Consider the following 19,052-nt stretch of genomic DNA (forward strand, 5'->3'; position numbering starts at 1 on the left):
AATAATATTAATGACCAAACCATAAATTTAACTTTCAAGATCCAGTTTAAATAAAGCTACTATTAATAATTTGGTAATGCAGCGGTGAACAGATACTACACTGTAATCTCAACACACAAGGAGAACGCATATTATTTATTAATAAATTCCTTAGAAGAGAAATTACTTGTTGAGAATTTCAAAACACCAGAATTGTTGATTTTTACAAAATTAGGAATAGCAACTGTTTTCATATGTTTATTAAAAGAAAATCATATTTAACCTTTTTCTTTATTAATACGTATTAAATATTTTTCATTTGAGTTGAAAGTAAATATTTTCCGATTTTACTAACAGATTTTCTAGAACTAATTAACTTGGCAAATTTAATTTTACATATATTTAATGTAGTCACATATGGTATCATCTCGACGAAATACGAAACGTAAATTAATAAAAATATTCATATTAATTTCTAAAACGTTTAATTTTTACAATTTAGTTCGAACAACTTACTAAAATATATTCTAAATTTAAAACAAAATATCACTTTGTGGTTATCGTGTGAAAGAAAAAAAAAGGTGATGGTATTTATTATTGATTATATAAACTGCTATAGCGAAATTATTGATTCCACGTTTTTGTATGAACCTGCAGTGTTACGTTCATCTGCGAAATTAAAAAAAAAAAAGGAAAGAACAAAAAAGATATTTGTTTGTTTCTTTTCGCGTTTTCAGAATTAGAAATCAGCAGAGCAGTTTAAAAGCGCCGACATGAGGTTTGTCTCTCGCGGTCTCATAAGCAGAAATGCCTTCTCTAGGGGTCCACGACTATTATATTATCACTCGAAGACAGGGGTGTATGGTTATATCCCGGATAAGAAAACACACGTGGAAGGTGAGCGAATATAAACAACTTTTTATTTGCAGATAATTTCTGCCCCCAGCTTAAAAATGTGATTTATTTATATACCCCCACCCCCGGGATATCTCCTGTTTTTAATGTTTTTTAGACTCCTAAAAAGAAATGAATAAAAACAATACAGAATATATAACGTCTACAGATAAAAAAATCACCAAAATATCCCCAAAATGAAACCACCACTTGAGTTTATTTGTTGCCTGAAATGAATAAATGATTTTTATTTCATTAAGAGCACATGTGACCCGTTGAGTCAGTATTTGGTATAAATATGTACTTAAAACCATACAAAAACGTTTACTATATATTATGGTATTGCAACGTGCAACGATGCAACGTATTATGACTTTGACTGAAATACCTTGACTTTATAATCGGGTGATATATACAAACTTGCTCGTCTCCCCACGGGTACATTGTTAGGCACAAAGTCGGTTCCTTATGTGAAACTCTCTCACAAGGGACACGCTGGATTGGACAACAATGAGAATTTAAAACAATTGCCACAGTCTGGAAGGATTTATTTTTCATCTACTGAAAACAAAAGATGAAATGTAGTATCAGAACAGATAATACAGTTTGCTCCTAGGGTATATATATATATATATATATATATATATATATATATATATATATGTGATCTCACAATAGCTAAAATATTTCTGAATACATTGTGATGCCATAGAAACAAACTCTCTATCTGGTTTAATTATTTGCACCATTCCATTACAAAGTCAACGGATTTCAATCAAAATACATTGTGATGTCACGATATATACTGTCTCCATGTAATTATTTACATGGTACTTATGCATGTGCACGTGTGCAGTTTACTGATCGTGCTGAAATAATGACGTTATTATTTAGAAAACCGTTCTTAACATGGGGAGGAGAGCATTTTCTATTAAAACTATTCCATACTTTCACTTAAGACATGGAAAAAATTAAATTTAACTTGAAAATCCTATTTTCAAAAAAATAGCACGGTCGGTAAACTGCACAAGCACTATTTACATCATTCCATTTGACTCCGCAGCGGCGCAGCACTCAGCACTTCATTCATTCGCCCTTTCTATCACCATCTAAAACGTTCACGTGCTCGCTGGCAAGCAAGCAAGATAACACCAGTTTCAATAGTATATGCATTTTCTATGGAAATCGCTCCAGACAAGGCATGAAACTACTTGATGCAAGAAGCTTTAAAAATACCACTCTAAGGCCCAAAACTAAAATCGCCAAGGCATAGATGAGTTTTAGATGTCTAGATTCTAACCTAGAAAACAGCAATTCTTTTCACTTTGTCATAAAGATCACTCATGGAATTTGAAGATTGAATAAATAGTTTTGATTTAAGTAGGCCTATTCACGGGAAAAATAAAGATTTGAGCCTTAGGTATATACCCCTTTTTAAATTTTTTTATTTTTATTAAAAAAAAATATAATTTTAACAAACCTGATCTTAAACAGGTGGGTGTTGTTGCAGTGTTGCACTGTTGCTTGCTCTGAAAATTATTTATGTATATATGTATTTTTTTTATTAACTTTTTGTTATAATGGCCACGTTGAAAAACAAAACAAATATTAGTTACCCGGCGTACCCGCTCTTCTCTTCTTACGCAATCTGACCAAGAAATAAGTTTACTGATTATTTAATGTTAAATTTATATAATAAAATGAACCCCTTCTCCAAAGTACTTAATTTTGTATTTATTTATTTACTTAATATTTTTACAGTTTTGTCGTGTGATTATACGAATAAAAAAATAAACATTATTTTCCCATTAACAGCATGGGAGGCAAAGGGTCAAATTTTAACATTGAATTTAAACATTTTCTAGCATGTTAACTAAAACAATAAAGTTGATTCGGTAACTTTTCAGATTAGGTCCACCTCCACAATTTTCTTTTAAATGACGACTTCCGAAGGTTTTCGGCCATGCTGAATACGAAATTCGCCTTGAAATTTTGTAGAACTAAGTAGTTATCGAGATATAAAAAGTTGTATTATGCATTATATTCTTTGGCGGACATCATTTTTACGCGCGTGCGCTCCATAAACAAATCTACGCGCGTAACAAAGATGGCCGCCAAAGAATACAATCTATAATACAACTTTTTATATCTCAATAATTAATTATTTCTGCAAAATTTCAAGGCGATTTTCGTATTCAGCATGGCCGAAAACCTTTAAAAGTCGTCATTTAAAAGAAAATTGTGGAGGTGGACCTAATCTGAAAATTTACCGAATCAACTTTATTTTTTTAGTTAACATTGATTCAATGTGACCTTGTTTTTATTTTTTTTACAAAGAAACAATGGTTTGTTTTCGTTTTGAAAAATTCTATAAAAAAAAATTGAGGTTGTTTACTAAACAGGAATTAAAAAAAAACATTACTAAAAACCACGTGGTTTGTAATATTAATTAATTACACTCGACTCATTCCAAATAAATCCTTTTTTTTTTTTTAAATCTTGTTTTCTTTATAAATTAATTGCTTTTTTTTTCATTAACCTTACAATAGGGCAAACGTTTTCTTAACATAAATAGTATTTATCTTAACCTTTCCACAAAAACAAAACTTCTCTTTGAGGTTAAAGATAATTTTTTTTCTGTCAGGAACCCAAACTGCGTAACAATCGGAAGAAAAAGAAAGCAATAACAAATTTTATTATGCAACATAACAATTATTGCGTTGATTTAAAAAAAAATGCTTTATGGCTGGCTTGACTCTGTAAAATCCGGTAACAGACAACCGAACCGCACAAAATTAAACTAGAAAACGCAAAAACACTTAATGGTTTATTTGGATTTTATTTGGCAAACCAGAAGAACGCCCGACTCTTTAAGTTCGCAGTAAACGGTGTCCGGTCAGGTTTGGTTCCTGATGTTAAAAACTTTCTATTTTGGGTCGCTTACTCTTGTGGTTTGTCAAGTTATGTACTGATTGTTTTTATTCATTACTTTATTTATTAAATTGTTTGGGTAACATTCCTACCGCCCCTCACTGTGTTAAGAAGAGCTTTCTAAATAATCGTCAGTTTACTGACGGTACTGAAATAATAACGTTATTAATTAGAAAGTCATTCTTACCATGAAGAGAGGGATTTGTTAACTATTCTGTACGTTGTCACATTTGGGCTGGTGCATCTGCTACTAGTCTCTCACTCCTGGACAGGGTTTAAAAGAGTTGCTAACCTAGGCCCTTCCTTTACGGTCATCTCTGACCCACTGATGAAATGTTGCATCCCTCTGCCTGTTTTACAATTATTTTAAGTAGTGGATGCTCTGACGAACTACAAGCCCTTATACTTCCCTCGATATATATATGCTCGTCAAACCCGGCAAGCAGCAAAGTCCCACACCTTCACAGTAGAAATCCCTAGATGTAAGAGTCTTACATCTAGGGATTTCTACTGTGAAGGTGTGGGACTTTGCTGAAGAAGGCTGTCTTACATTGTAAGACAGCCTTCTAGTCTAATAGTTTCTTCCCTAGAACTGCTAGACTTTAGAATTCCCTTCTGGGTTCCTGCTTCCCCAACTGTACTGACATGCAGAAGTTCAAGTGTAATGTGAACCGAGATCTTTCTGCTCAACTCCCTACATAGTATCACTACAACTTATGTCCCTGATAGTAGCCCCCTACATCCAAGTGACACCGTGCCTTGTTTGGGGTGAAAATGTAAAAAAAAAAAAAAAATTCTAAGTTAAGTTTGAAATTTTTATTTTACACTATCACATTTTTATTTCAATAAATATTCAATTATAATAGTTAAAAATTTTTTTATTTCAATAAATATTCAATTAATAATCAAAATTTTTTATTTTTTATTTCAATAAATATTTAATTAATAGTTAAAAAAAAAAAAAATTTATTTCAATAAATATTCAATTAATAGTTAAAAAAAAATTGTCAGAGATGAAGCACAAACGCGAAGTAGTCACAAAGTTGTAATCCTGTAGATCAAAAGGTCGATTATTTTTTATCAAAGTAAAAATGAAGGTGAAATTCCCATTTTTACAAGTTATGCAAGTTTTCGGTACAAATCAATGAAATGAACAGATAACATTACAAAAGGGCAAATTTGCTCTCAAATTCACTTTACAGAATATCACATTGGCACACTGGTTCCCTCTAGATCAGTTAAGCAATGCTGAACCTGGCCAGTACCAGATGGGTGATCATTTGGGAAGGCTATGCTTTGTATGTACTGCGCCGAGATACAGAAATTCTCAGGTTGGTATTAGTTTGGTGCAAAAATAATGTTTTTTTATGTTCAGCACTATATATAAAAACATTATTTTTGCACCAACCTAATATCTAGAGGCATGTTTAATTTACTAGGAGACCTGCATCCCCAGTCTTCGTTAAGACATGCATCTAGAAGAAGGAAAACTGATTTAAAACCTGAGGTGTACTGTGTGCTCTGTCTTGTAGCAGCCATTGCATCGATGAAAGTTAGCAGTTGTATCGAAAAAGCGTGGTTGGTTCTGCACAAAGCCTTCACCACTATTAACAAATAATCTGTGTGGAATTCCAAACGACTTAGTTGTTATGATGGTATTGGAATTTATTTGTGTCTCTCCTTTCGCCTAACTGATTAGGTGTTATCTTGTCCGTTTAAGGCCTGTGAATTAGCTAGCAGGAATACCAACCCCTACTCCCTTAGAGGTTACGTGAGCCAGTCTATAAAAACCTTTGCACATCGTTGCGTTCCAGCTCTTTTTCTACCCCAGCAGGACAGCAGCTGAACTTTCGTAACCAAGCCCTCGACGGCAGTCACAGAAAGCCATTCCATTCTTCGTCGTTACCACATTGATTACTTCTCAGCGCAGCCTCTGACAGCAGCAAGAAGACAGCCATTATTCATCTTCCAATTCTCGCGGACGATGCGACGAAGGCAAAGAAGCAGAATATATTTATGTCTACACGAAAAAAGCCAGAATTGAGGGACGCACATGTGCAACCTGTTATTCAAACTTTTCATCCAGATAAATCCCACGAAACATGTTTCCATAAACCTAACAATCTTCCCTGTTTCTGAACATTCACTTTTTTTTTGTATTATTTGCCATTTTTGTTCACCCAGTAAAATTGCTCTAAACATTTTATACGTTTGTTGTGTTCCTTCTCACAAAAAATCTTGTCATATTTTTATTTCAGAACTTATTCACAGAATTATTACTGCAAGCTCACTTGTGAGAATTGATTTTTTTTTTTTTTTTTTTTTTTTTTTTTTTCCAGAGTAAAATTAATCACAACAGCAGATCTTTTATGTCAAAATCGATGGGAGGGTGTATCATATATCACAAAAAAAAAAAAATATATATATATATATATATATATGCTTATTTATACAAACATTATTGGCATACATATATGCATACATGTTTCTGCTGAGATCTCTAGTGGAAGATCCAGCGTTGTCAGGCCAGCAGAGTGAGAGTACTTCTAACATTGGATTTTTCACTAGAGATTTCAGCAGAAACATGTATGCACATATGTAGCCAACAATCTTAGTATAAAAAAACATATTATAAACATGCTCTGTTCATTTGTCGAGCACTCTTTAACAAACATGGAAGTTTCAGTGGATATACATCTAGGAAACAAAAACAGTACAACCATTATTCATATAAATATAATTCCAGGTTAATATTTTTCAGAGATAAAGCAACCAATGAAGTTTTAACAAAGTTAATACAAGAGTGCTCAATACCCAAGTAGGGCAAGATATACTTTTTATTTGTTTTACATAAGCGTTAATATGTCGCAACACATTTCATGAGCATGTTTCAGTCAGCTAGTTATAAATGACTAGAAATCACTTTAGGTGATATTGCTTATACAATAGCTTCGTCTGTAATGAAAATTATACAGGAGTTTACAAGTACAAAAATTTATCAGGAGGCCACAAGTGCAATTATTGCGTGCGTGTTGCAGAAATAGAATCTCTTTGCATCGGTTCATTCATAAAATTATTTGACAAGAGGATAGAATAGTAAAAATACGATAAACCACAAAACAAGACAGAATTTCTATCAAACGCATTAAAATGATATTCTCTACATAACCTCCTAGTTTTAACGTCTATAACACTTTTTTAGTGTTTTGCTAATATTTTATTTATGGAAATCACTCAAGACAAGGCATGAAGCCATTTGATGTAAGGAGCTAATAAGAACAAAAAATAGTTATTGCAAAGAAAGGAGATGCCTATTAATCTTAGTCTTAAAATGACCAAAGTTAAAAGTATGGGGAAAACAGTGAGCAGGAAGAGTTCCACCACCTTGCACTCATTGTAAAGAAGCTACTGGAATAGGAAGCTGTATTACAATGAGGTATTAAAACGGTGAATTGATGGAGACGAGTCAAATGAGCTGGAATCGTTATTTCCATGGAAGGTGCTCGTCTGAACTCCAATCTCTGGTCCCCCCCCCCTCGCCAATCTTTTACGAAAAACACCCGTCTAGCTGAATCCACTGTTAAAAACTTTCCCCACTCTTTATCTATGCCTAAATCAAAACGTAGATTCCATGAACAAAGCTTCTTTCTTAGAACTGCACGCCTGTGAAACTCTGTTCTGCCTGCCTGCTTCCCTCCTGACTACAACTTGGATGTCTTCAAGTCCAATGTAAACAAATTCCTGATGAACCGCCCCCTTAAGTAGACACTTTATCAAATATCCACACTAATGTACTGTACTTACAATAACCCTTATCCCTGAGTGGCTTCTGGGCCTTGATAAGTGGTGACGACCTTGTAAAAAAAAAAAAGCAGGGAATAGATCAGATAATTCTGAAGAACACATGCTATAAATAGTATTTACAGAAAAGACTGAGACTAGCAACATCACGTTTGTGAGTGAGGGGTTGCAGTCAAGGAGAAAGTGGGAGGCCAATCAAATTACAAATATGTTTCTACAATTCATCAAGAACCTTTAAATGGGATATTGATTCACCAACTGAAATATGACAGCAATACTCCATTTGTAGAGATAGAGAATAGCCTCGGGTGTGAGAAAGTGTTTAGAGAGAACTGATTTTCGAGAAATGGAAAGAGCAATGGATTTAACATATGACCTCTCCTGAATTATCCATAAGCTGACAGATCCGTTCAGTTACAATAGTTAATGATCAATTGTTTGAATGAAAGCCATACCAGCCAAAAAGACCCAGCCTATCCAGAAAATGAACCTCTCAAAAACTTTGCTAACAAAGAAAAGACTAACCGGACGATGTTTAGTTGGGTCAGACTGATCACCAGCATGTTCAAACCTAATGGACAACAGGACTCCTTCCAACAAGAAGGGAAACAGGACTGAGACAAACAGATGGAATAATTTCGCGGCTAGAAGAAAGTTCATGAATCTAATCGGGACAGGAAACCTTAGACTGGTTAAGACCAACAATAATTCTCACAACCATCTTTGGAGTAATAATTACAGAATTAAGGGACTGATCAGTTTTTGAAGATTAACCTTATCCTTAGAAGATGAAGTGACCTAAAAAAAAAAAAAATCTTATTTGAAAACTAGTGCATTTTTTACTTATGAAAGTAACGTATCAATTAAATACACTTAAAACTTGACAAAAAATTCTCCGTTTTAATTGCATGTCCAAATATAAAATAATTCTATATCTTTCAAAAAACAAAATTTTGCTAATAGCAGACTAATAATAATAATTCCTCCAATGAAAAAGTAAAAACAAAAATCTTCATGATGTACCCATGATGGGAAGAAAATATCATACACCAAAACTCACATGAATTGATCAAGTAGTTTTATTTTTAAATAAGAAAATCAAATTATATGACTAAACTATGAGCAACGATCTCGCAACGCCATCTTGAAACTATACTGAAGAAACAAGGGAGATAACTCCAAATCATCATTTTAGAAAGCCACTTTTAACATGGGGAGGGTGGTTTGTAAAAACTCAAATTCCCTTCAAAATGAGAATTGTTTGATCCAAATTTGAATAAGGATTCTAGATATAAGATTTAGTAGTAGAAGCCTGTTTTATTTTGTTTTTTTTTTAAATTTTTAAATCATTTGTATCAACAATAGCAACCACAAAATGACAATCTTATCATTTGGTATTTGCTTGACTTGAATGTTTGGTATGGATTAAATCAAATATTCCATTTTGATTGGTTCCCTATATCTTTCTGTTTTACTCATTTTCACTCCAAATAAGGCAGATTGCTACTTCGAACATAAGGGACTACTACTTGTGATTGGAGACTGCGGACAGTTGGGCAGCTAGACATCTGTTTACCTTACATTTAAACTCCTGCGGGTTAACTGTCAGGGAAACAGGGAAGGAATTCCAAAGTCTAGCAGTTTGAGTGAGGGGGGAAAAAAACTATTAGAGTAGAAGGCTTACCAGCATCTAAGGACCTCATGAGGAAGGCGTGGGATTTTACTGCTTCTCGGGTTAGTCGGGAGTATGTACGTTAAGGGAGCACACCTATTCAGAAACCATGTCTCCAGGAGCCAGGCATCTGTTCATGAGTCTTACTTAAGGAAACATATTTGTACTTTCCAAACTGATTGCGAGAACGCCAAGTTGCCCCACAAATTTTTGTCATTCTGATTTGACAACCAGACTCCATATTTGGCACACAAACAAAATCTGCCATAGCCTCTTCCTATTGGCATAGTGGCACATGGACTTAAATCCCAAAGAAGTCTTCACTTCAGCACATGGACTTACTACTACTACTATTAATAATATGACCTTTGCCAGTCTCACAATCTAACTTTATATTCTTACCTGCATATATGTGTGTGTAAAATAATCATACCTGCATATGTGTGTGTAAAATAATCTTACCTGCATATATGTGTGTATAAAATAATCTTACCTGCATATATGTGTGTATAAAATAATCATACCTGCATATATGTGTGTGTAAAATAATCATACCTGCATATATGTGTGTATAAAATAATCATACCTGCATATATGTGTGTAAAATAATCTTACCTGCATATATGTGTGTGTAAAATAATCTTACCTGCATATATGTGTGTGTAAAATAATATTACCTGCATATATGTGTGTAAAATAATATTACCTGCATATATGTGTGTGTAAAATAATCTTACCTGCATATATATGTGTGTAAAATAATATTCTCTTTTTGAATTCATAATAGCATTTTTTTGTTTCTGAATTTTTCCAATGTTCATTGGTTATTCATATTATTTGGATTCTTCGGACTATTGTTTTCATCTTAAACGTTATTTTCATAACGTTTAGGTCGATGTAGCCTCTGACCCTATTCAGGTGTATCTTCTCGAACTCTGAGATCTTTCTGTTGAATTCTGGAATCTGTACGGAATTTCAAACAGAAGCCTTAATTTAATCCATGGGGGTAGCATGCTCTTGTTCCATCAGCCATGACTGGGTAGATGGCTTAAGTAATTCGCAATTGTATTTTTGAAATATCGCTTGCACTGGGGCTTGAACTTTACAATTGAATTTTACTAAGCACTTTATCCACTACGCCACAAGTTTGACAGAAATATTGATGAATTTGACAAGAAACACATTTTCTTTGTCTTGATGTTTGGTATAATGTTTCTGAAATTCTTTAGATGAGGATTGATAAATTTGGATTCTTCAGACTACTGTTCTCATCTTGCCCATTATTTTTCATGTTTCACTACACCTGAAGAAGGTTGGAGGTTACATCGGTTGAAACATTGTGACAATGATACTCAAGATTAGAACAGTAATCTTAATAAACCAAATATGTATCGACGTTTTTATAAAACAATTTTTTCCATCTAACCGTGAACGTCACATAACTTCTTTACTAATTCTTCCATTAATTGTTGAACGAAAAGACTGTAAAACAAAGTTGATAAAATGTTGAAATAAGAATGTATCATTTAATTTACTCATGACTGTCTTATATTTAACAAAAATTTTAATCTTTGTTAAATATAAAAATGATGCAAAACTTGTTTGAGGAATTAATTTTACCGATCCTGGGACGGGTATTCACCTAATTGTATGAAAGAATCGTGAAAGTGCAGTTAATTTCAAAAGAAAGTTATTTGCAGGTTTTTTTTTTTCTAAACAAGGCATATATTTCTACTTAAGAGGTTACTGGAGACGTTTTTTATTTTTATTTATTTATTTTTTTTTATTACATTTTCACCCCAAACAAGGCACATTGTCACTTTGGTGTAGGGGGCTACTATCAGGGGAAACAACTACTGGGGTACTATGTAGGGATTTGGGCAGCAAGATGTTGGTTCACGTTGCACTTGAACTTCTGCACATCAGTACAGTTGGGGAAGCAGTGACCTGAAATGGAATTCCAAAGTCTAGCGGTTCTGGGGAAGAAACTACTGGAGTAGAAAGATCTTTTACATCTAGGGATCTCTACAGTGTGGGGGTGGGATTTAGCAGCCTGTTGGGTCTGTCGAGGGAGTTAAGCAGCGAAATATTTGTTCATATTACATTTTAATTTCTGCATGTTACTACAGTGAGAGGAGTAGGAAACATATTAGGGAATTGCAAAATCTAGCAATCTGAAGGAAGAAACTATTAGAGAAGAAGGTTTTCCAGCATCTGGGGACCTCTACAGTGAAGGGGCTGGATAGTGTTGCTAAATAGGTTTATTGGGGGTATGTATGTCGACGTGATACAAGTGCGATTAGTTCATCAATGTACATTTCATCAAAATTAGTTCATCAATGTACATTTCATCAAAATATTTGTAAAACTGGCACAGGGATGCAATATTGCAGTGATGGCACAGAGGTTAAAGCATCAGGGAACCTCAACCGTGAAGGGGTGTGATTTTGCTGCTTGTCAGGGGGTATGTATGTAAACGATGTACAAATGCAAGAGTTTATCAAAGCATATTCACTGAAGTACTTGTAAAACAGGCACGAGGATACAACCATGACGAGGTTTCTCCAGAATTTTCATGGCTTACTTGAAGAGTAACTGTTGCCACGAGTAAAACTGGGTTGAAAGGGAGGAATCACCACAACTTGAACCAGGAATTGCTTGTCATAAATCATCACCTGTCACAAATCCAGCGGCACCAACTGTGACACAAGATTGGAACCACTTTATAACAAATCTCCAGCTGTCACACCGAATCCTCAGGTTGCACATAAGATATCTCTTCATCAAACATGCTCAGTGACATATTTTTCGGATGACGAATTGATAGGAACACAATTTTCAACTTGGGCCCATAGAGTTGATTGACTTCTGTTAACGCCTTGTCAGCAGTTCCTTTTCTTTCTTTTTTTATGGAAATCGCTCAAGACAAGTCATTAAGCCACTTGATGTAAGGAGCTAACAAGAACAAAAGCTGATTATTGCAAAAACAGGAGAGCCTATTGACATTAGTCTTGAAAAAAAAACAAACAAGGCTGTAGGTAGAAGGAAAACAGTGAGCAGGAAGAGTTCCACAACCTTGCAATCCTTAGGAATAGGAAGCTGTATTACAATGAGATATTAAAAAAATGAATTGATGGAAACTTCTAGACCAACGAGTCAAATGAGCTGAAACAAAGGAAGCAGGGAAATAGATCAGACAATTCTGATAAACACTTGCCATAATATTATTCGTAGAAAAGACTGAGACTAGCAACACCACGTCTGTAAGAGAGAGGTTGCAGTGAAGAAGTGTGGGGTCAATCAAATTACAGATAAGCTTCTGCAATTTATCATGCAACATTTTCTATTTTCTGCTATTCTCAATTTACAAAATTACTTGTTCGATATCTAAGACTTGCAAGCATTGCATACACAAGAAGTGTCTTGAATTTACTAATAGATTTAGAGGTTTTTTTGACTCATATTTACTCCAAACAAGTTATATTGCTACTAAGAATTTAATGTCTACAGGGAACATTCTAAATTGGGAGTTGAACAGCAAGATGTCTGTTCACATTACACTTACGTTTCTTTATGTTAGTACAGTTGGAAGCAGGAAACAAGTAGGGAATTTCAAAATCTATCAGTTCAAAGGAATAAACTGTCAATAAAATGTTTTTCGGTATTAGGGTATTTTGATGAAGAGGTTGAATTTTGCTGCTTGTCAGGTTAGTTATGGTTATTTATGTCAAGGAGGCACCAGTGCTACAAGTTTGTCGGATCACATTCCATTAAATTACTTTTAAAACAAGCACAGAGATGCAACATTGTGGTGATGGGACAGGGACTGGAGCTTGGTTGATCTATTAGATTGGCGACTTTTTTGATCCTGTCCAATAGAGAGAGACTAGGGGCTCGATGAACAATATTCCACGCATGAGCAAATGGTAATTTTGTAGAGATAGAGGATACTCTCAGGTGTAAGTATTTTTCTAGCATGGTAGAGGGATCCCGCCTTACTTTGCAGTCACAGATGCTAACCAGCTTATGTGAAATAAGTGTAAAATAATGGAGGCAGATGATAAAATATCTTTGAATGGCGAAACTATTGAGGTTGTTCAGAAGATTTGTTACCTGAATGATATCATTGTAATATATATTGGGCATTGGAAAAGCGAGTGAAGCAGTTGTTAATGTGATTGCAAGAATTACGAGTTGAAGTAAGTTCTTGGAACTTCTGTCATTACTAACCAGCAAAGCGATTCCACTGTCAACAAAGGAAAGAGTTGTATCAGACATGTGTATGAAAGTGAAACCTAGCCAGTTAAGGTTGAAGACATGCGTTGCATGGAGTATAAATAAATGATGGCTGTGTAAAGTGAGTTTTAAAGACAGGCTTAAGTCCAATAACCACTGGGAGGATTTTATAAGTGATGTGTGTAGAACAAGAAACTTTGATTCTATGGCAACGTTGAAAGAACGGATGAGGGTTCTTTTCATTAGTTAATATAGAACATATGAGGTAACAGGGTCAAGGAAAACATGGGAGAAAGGATAAGGATGAATTTGAGAGAAAGAGCAATAAAAACCTGGCCAGAGATAATTTGCAAGTCAGTTTTCTTTTTTCTTAATTTAAACAAAATTTTTTTAATACTCTTGCGTTCAAGTATTTTGGTTGATGCACAATATGGGCAAATGGTTGCGTTGTACAGATAGAGGATACTCTCAGGTGTAAGTATTTTTCTAACATGATAGAGGGAGCCTACCTTGTTTTGCAGTAGCAGATGCTAACCAGGTTATGTGAAATTTCCCGGGTATTTGGAGGTGTGTGTTGAGCAAAAAAAAAAGTTGTAGTAGGCAGACTTGAACTTGTGACGTGAAGCAGAAAAGAAAGTGAAGGTGTGTGTAACAGTGTTGGTTGAGCAAAAAAAAAAAAAAAGGAAAATTGTGAGCGCAAAAAAAAAAAAAGGAAAATTGTGAGCGCAAAAAAAAAAAAAAGGAAAATTGTGAGCGCAAAAAAAAAAAAAGGAAAATTGTGAGCGCAAAAAAAAAAAAAGAAGGAAAATTGTGAGCACAAAAAAAAAGAAGGAAAATTGTGAGCGCAAAAAAAAAAAAAAGGAAAATTGTGAGCGCAAAAAAAAAAAAAAGGAAAATTGTGAGCGCAAAAAAAAAAAAAAGGAAAATTGTGAGCACAAAAAAAAAAAAGAAGGAAAATTGTGAGCGCAAAAAAAAAAGAAGGAAAATTGTGAGCACAAAAAAAAAAAGAAGGAAAATTGTGGGCGCAAAATAAAAAAGGAAAATTGTGAGCGCAAAAAAAAAAAAAAGGAAAATTGTGAGCGCAAAAAAAAAAAGGAAAATTGTGAGCGCAAAAAAAAAAAAAAGGAAAATTGTGAGCGCAAAAAAAAAAAAAAGGAAAATTGTGAGCGCAAAAAAAAAAAAGGAAAATTGTGAGCGCAAAAAAAAAAAAAAGAAGGAAAATTGTGAGCACAAAAAAAAAAAGAAGGAAAATTGTGGGCGCAAAATAAAAAAGGAAAATTGTGAGCGCAAAAAAAAAGAAGGAAAATTGTGAGCGCAAAAAAAAAAAAAAGGAAAATTGTGAGCGCAAAAAAAAAGAAGGAAAATTGTGAGCGCAAAAAAAAAAAAGAAGGAAAATTGTGAGCGCAAAAAAAAAAAAAAGGAAAATTGTGAGTGCAAAAAAAAAGAAGGAAAATTGTGAGCGCAAAAAAAAAAAAGAAGGAAAATTGTGAGCGCAAAAAAAAAAAAAAGGAAAATTGTGAGCGCAAAAAAAAAGAAGGAAAATTGTGAGCGCAAAAAAAAAAAAGAAGGAAAATTGTGAGCGCAAAAAAAAAAAAAAGGAAAATTGTGAGCGCAAAAAAAAAAAAAGGAAAATTGTGAGCGCAAAAAAAAAAAAAAGGAAAATTGTGAGCGCAAAAAAAAAAAAAAGGAAAATTGTGAGCGCAAAAAAAAAAAAAAGGAAAATTGTGAGCGCAAAAAAAAAAAAAAGGAAAATTGTGAGCGCAAAAAAAAAAAAAAGGAAAATTGTGAGCGCAAAAAAAAAAAAAGGAAAATTGTGAGCGCAAAAAAAAAAAAGAAGGAAAATTGTGAGCGCAAAAAAAAAAAGAAGGAAAATTGTGAGCGCAAAAAAAAAAAAAGGAAAATTGTGAGCGCAAAAAAAAAAAGGAAAATTGTGAGCGCAAAAAAAAAAAAAGGAAAATTGTGAGCGCAAAAAAAAAAAAAAAAGGAAAATTGTGAGCGCAAAAAAAAAAAAAAGGAAAATTGTGAGCGCAAAAAAAAAAAGGAAAATTGTGAGCGCAAAAAAAAAAAAGGAAAATTGTGAGCGCAAAAAAAAAAAAAGGAAAATTGTGAGCGCAAAAAAAAAAAAAGAAAATTGTGAGCGCAAAAAAAAAAAAAGGAAAATTGTGAGCGCAAAAAAAAAAAAAGGAAAATTGTGAGCACAAAAAAAAAAAAAAAAATAGTAGTAGTAATAACGCGTCAGAGGAAAAAAACAAACTTATTGATGCACCTGCCGCGGTTGTGATCACGGGCGGTCGAAATAATGCCTTTTATGTGAGGTTTAAGTGACTTGCAAAAATGTCAACGAAAAAAAAAAACAATCCTCCTTGGAGAAAACTGCCCAGTTGAGGGTGAAGGAATGAATGTTTTTGGCCAATTTTTCGATGTTTGTTGTCTGAAGGGTCGAACTTCAAAAGGACACTGATCTCGTGAAAATCCGCCTTTTCTTTTCTTTTTTTTTTTTTACTCGCATTCACCCTTAACAAGGCATATCACCACTGGGACATAAGGGGCTACTATTTGGGACCATGCCTAGGAAAGATTAACAAGATATTGGTTTACATTACATTTAAACTTCTGCATATCAGTACAGTCAGGGAAACAAGTAGCAAGAAGAGAATTCCAAAGTCTAGCTGTTTAAGGGAAGAAACTATTAGAATAGAAAGCTTTGTGGCATTTAGGGACCTCAGTAGTAAAGGGGTGAGATTTTGTTGCTAAGTGGATTTGTCGGGGATATGTCCGTCGAGAGGGCACAAGTGCAAGGAGTTCATCAGAACACATTCCGTTAAAATATTTGTAAAACAGGCACATAGATGCAACATTGTGGTGATGGGACGGGTTGGAGCTTAGTTGACAAAGTGGGACCTATTAGGTTGGAGAGTCTTTCTTGGACCCTATCCAAGAGGGAGGGACTAAGATGCACCAGCCCAGATGTGGCAGCAATATTCCATGCATGGGTGAATGGTGGCCTTTTAGAGGTACAGGATACTCTCAGGTGTGAGTAGTCTTCTAGTTCAAAAGAGAGAACCCATTTTCTTTACAGCAACCTTCACAATGTCTTCAATCTATCGAGGTTGTTCAGAAGATTTGTTGCCTGGGTACCATTGGAGCACAGGGTGGAGTAGTTGCTAATGTGATTGCAAGAATTAGGAGTTGATGAAACAAGCAATACATGTCATGTAAAACTGAACTTAAACCGAATATGATGAATGCGTTGATTGAATGGGTTGTTTCGTTCATTTACATGAACGCTGACTAGTGCAACCACATGATGTCTATTCTAGAAAGAAAAAGTGATAACTTCTCCTCCTCTGTTTTCTTGCGTATTAAATCTTTTAAATAGCATATAATGGCTGTTATTGTTAATGTGAATCGGATCAGTAATCTGCTTTACTTTTCATTTTGAATGGCAACTCTTTTTCGAATTCCCAAAGTTCAAAAGACTGCATTGTATAAAATAAGGGAGGACTTGCGCAGATATACAATTTTTTTCTTTTTAACTATCTACTTTAGAGAAGAATCATTGATGCAGAACATAAAAAATGGCATTGGCTGAATAAAATCACTCAACCAAGATATGTTGACTCTATTATGAATAAATTGCAACTGATTTAAAGGGACTTAACTCCATTATTTTCTAATACAATGGCTGCCTTATCACATAATGAGCTAACCCGTGTATTTGTAGGTTGCTAATTTCTGTATAAACAAGTATAATTTAAAATTAATTTCTTAATTAAAAAAAAAAAATAAAGACATTTTATAATTATATACAACTTGTAGATGTACCTAGTGTTGCCCAGTATTAAATGTGACATTAAATTACTTAAAAAAAAAAAAATGAAGAAAAAAAACAAAAAAACGAAGAAACCGAAACATGTGCATGTGAGTATTATGTTTTTTTTAAACATTTAACTTCTTGTAAGTAAAAAATATATATATATATATATATATGCTCGAGCCGAGATCAAAACCAAAAAATAAAGACAATAAGTCAAGTACGACAACCATTAGGTCAGCTTGCTACGTTCTTTTAAAAGTGTTTTCAAACCCCGTGACAAAGAGATAACAATCTGATGACCCTCCCCCCAGTACCAATCTTTCAATTTTGACGCCTTAGCAGCCCTTTTTTTCCAGATGAAACTGTATTAAACTATTTTCTACATGTCTGAATACCCTATATACTAAATTTCAAGTCTGTAGATCCAAAAATTTGTTGAGTATATAATTTAAGAAGTATCCTCTAACACACACATACACAAACACATTCTCACTATCAGATATATAGATAGACTAGCAGGACTTGTGTTTCCAGTATTTCTGAGGAAAAAAACAAGAATTAAGTGAAGAATTAAAGAATTAAAAAAATTAGTGATCAACCTATTAAAAAAATTGTTTGTCATACATGTTAATTTTAGAAAATTGATAGATTATTTTCATAATGCACATTCGTAGTGTTAATGTAACTCCAGAAACACTTGCTCTCATGCTATAGGGTTCGTTTTGATAGAAATTATTGAGATAATCCCAGAGATAAAAAATCTGGGTGATTAAAGTCCAGTGATTGTGAAACCCACTCAGGATCACATCCCTTACTTCTGAGTTGATCACCAAAGTGCCCCTACCTACCTACAGCTATTCCAATAAGACAAAGTGTAGGGAGTTGCCTCATCCTGTTGAAATCACAAAAAATCCTCTTCCTCTATTCGATGCTGCCCCAAACTACTTAAGCACGATTAGATAGAATTTAATATTGATCAATGCAGAGGTGTGTATTTATCACATTTTGTTAAATGGCAATAAAACAAATGCTGTTCGATATTGATAACTGAAACTTGGTTAACAAGCCAGTCATATACTAACGATTATTTGTACCAAATATAAATTTTAAAAAATATTTTTCAATAAGACTGTCATCTCATTCTCCTTTCTAGCCTGGTGCTCTCAGATCAGGTTGTCAGAAGATACTGGCTTCCTGACTTCAAATGCACAAAACATTGAAGTTATTGTTTTGTCCTTTCCCTTTGCAAAGCTCAATCATGTTTTGCAAAGCCAAAAACAAAAACAATTTTTCTCTACAAAACAACCAAACCAAACATCATGAATAAATATTTGAAGATCTAAATGACTTGAAGCATAAAAACTTTTTTTTCAAAATTACTTGAAAAATTACATTAACCTGGAAAGGGTTGATATTAGTGTTGGGACGATTAATTGGAATCAGGATCAGGAATCGGAAAAATCAACAAATTTGCTGGTATCGGAATCGAAAACATTGTTTCCTATTTTCCGATGCCAAAACGATTCTTTTAATTGTCTTTTTTTTTAATTTGATTTTGTTTAAAGCAAAATCTTCCATTGCTGGTAATAATGATAAAATAATAAATATTTATTGATTTTATAATATCAATAAAGCTAAAATCTATTGATCATCCTCCACAAGTGTAATTATATGTCTAGGAAAATATCTGCACATTTAACATGTTTTTACAGAAATCAGAAA

At 33.7% G+C, this 19,052-nt stretch overlaps 1 protein-coding gene across 1 annotated transcript in view; it reads left to right on the forward strand.

Annotated features, from left to right (window-relative positions):
* Window positions 1–627: 627 nt before the first annotated feature.
* LOC145294097 (2-oxoadipate dehydrogenase complex component E1-like) overlaps window positions 628–19,052 on the forward strand; it is a 160,330-nt gene continuing 141,905 nt past the window's right edge. Inside the window, exon 1 of the mRNA XM_080141164.1 lies at window positions 628–876. Coding sequence (XP_079997290.1) covers window positions 753–876 — 124 coding nt within the window. The 5' untranslated portion in view covers window positions 628–752. The remainder of the gene's footprint in view (window positions 877–19,052) is intronic.

The sequence above is a fragment of the Euprymna scolopes genome, chromosome 15 (assembly GCF_053919585.1).
Source record: "Euprymna scolopes isolate OS-2025 chromosome 15, ASM5391958v1, whole genome shotgun sequence".
NCBI lineage: Eukaryota > Metazoa > Mollusca > Cephalopoda > Sepiida > Sepiolidae > Euprymna > Euprymna scolopes.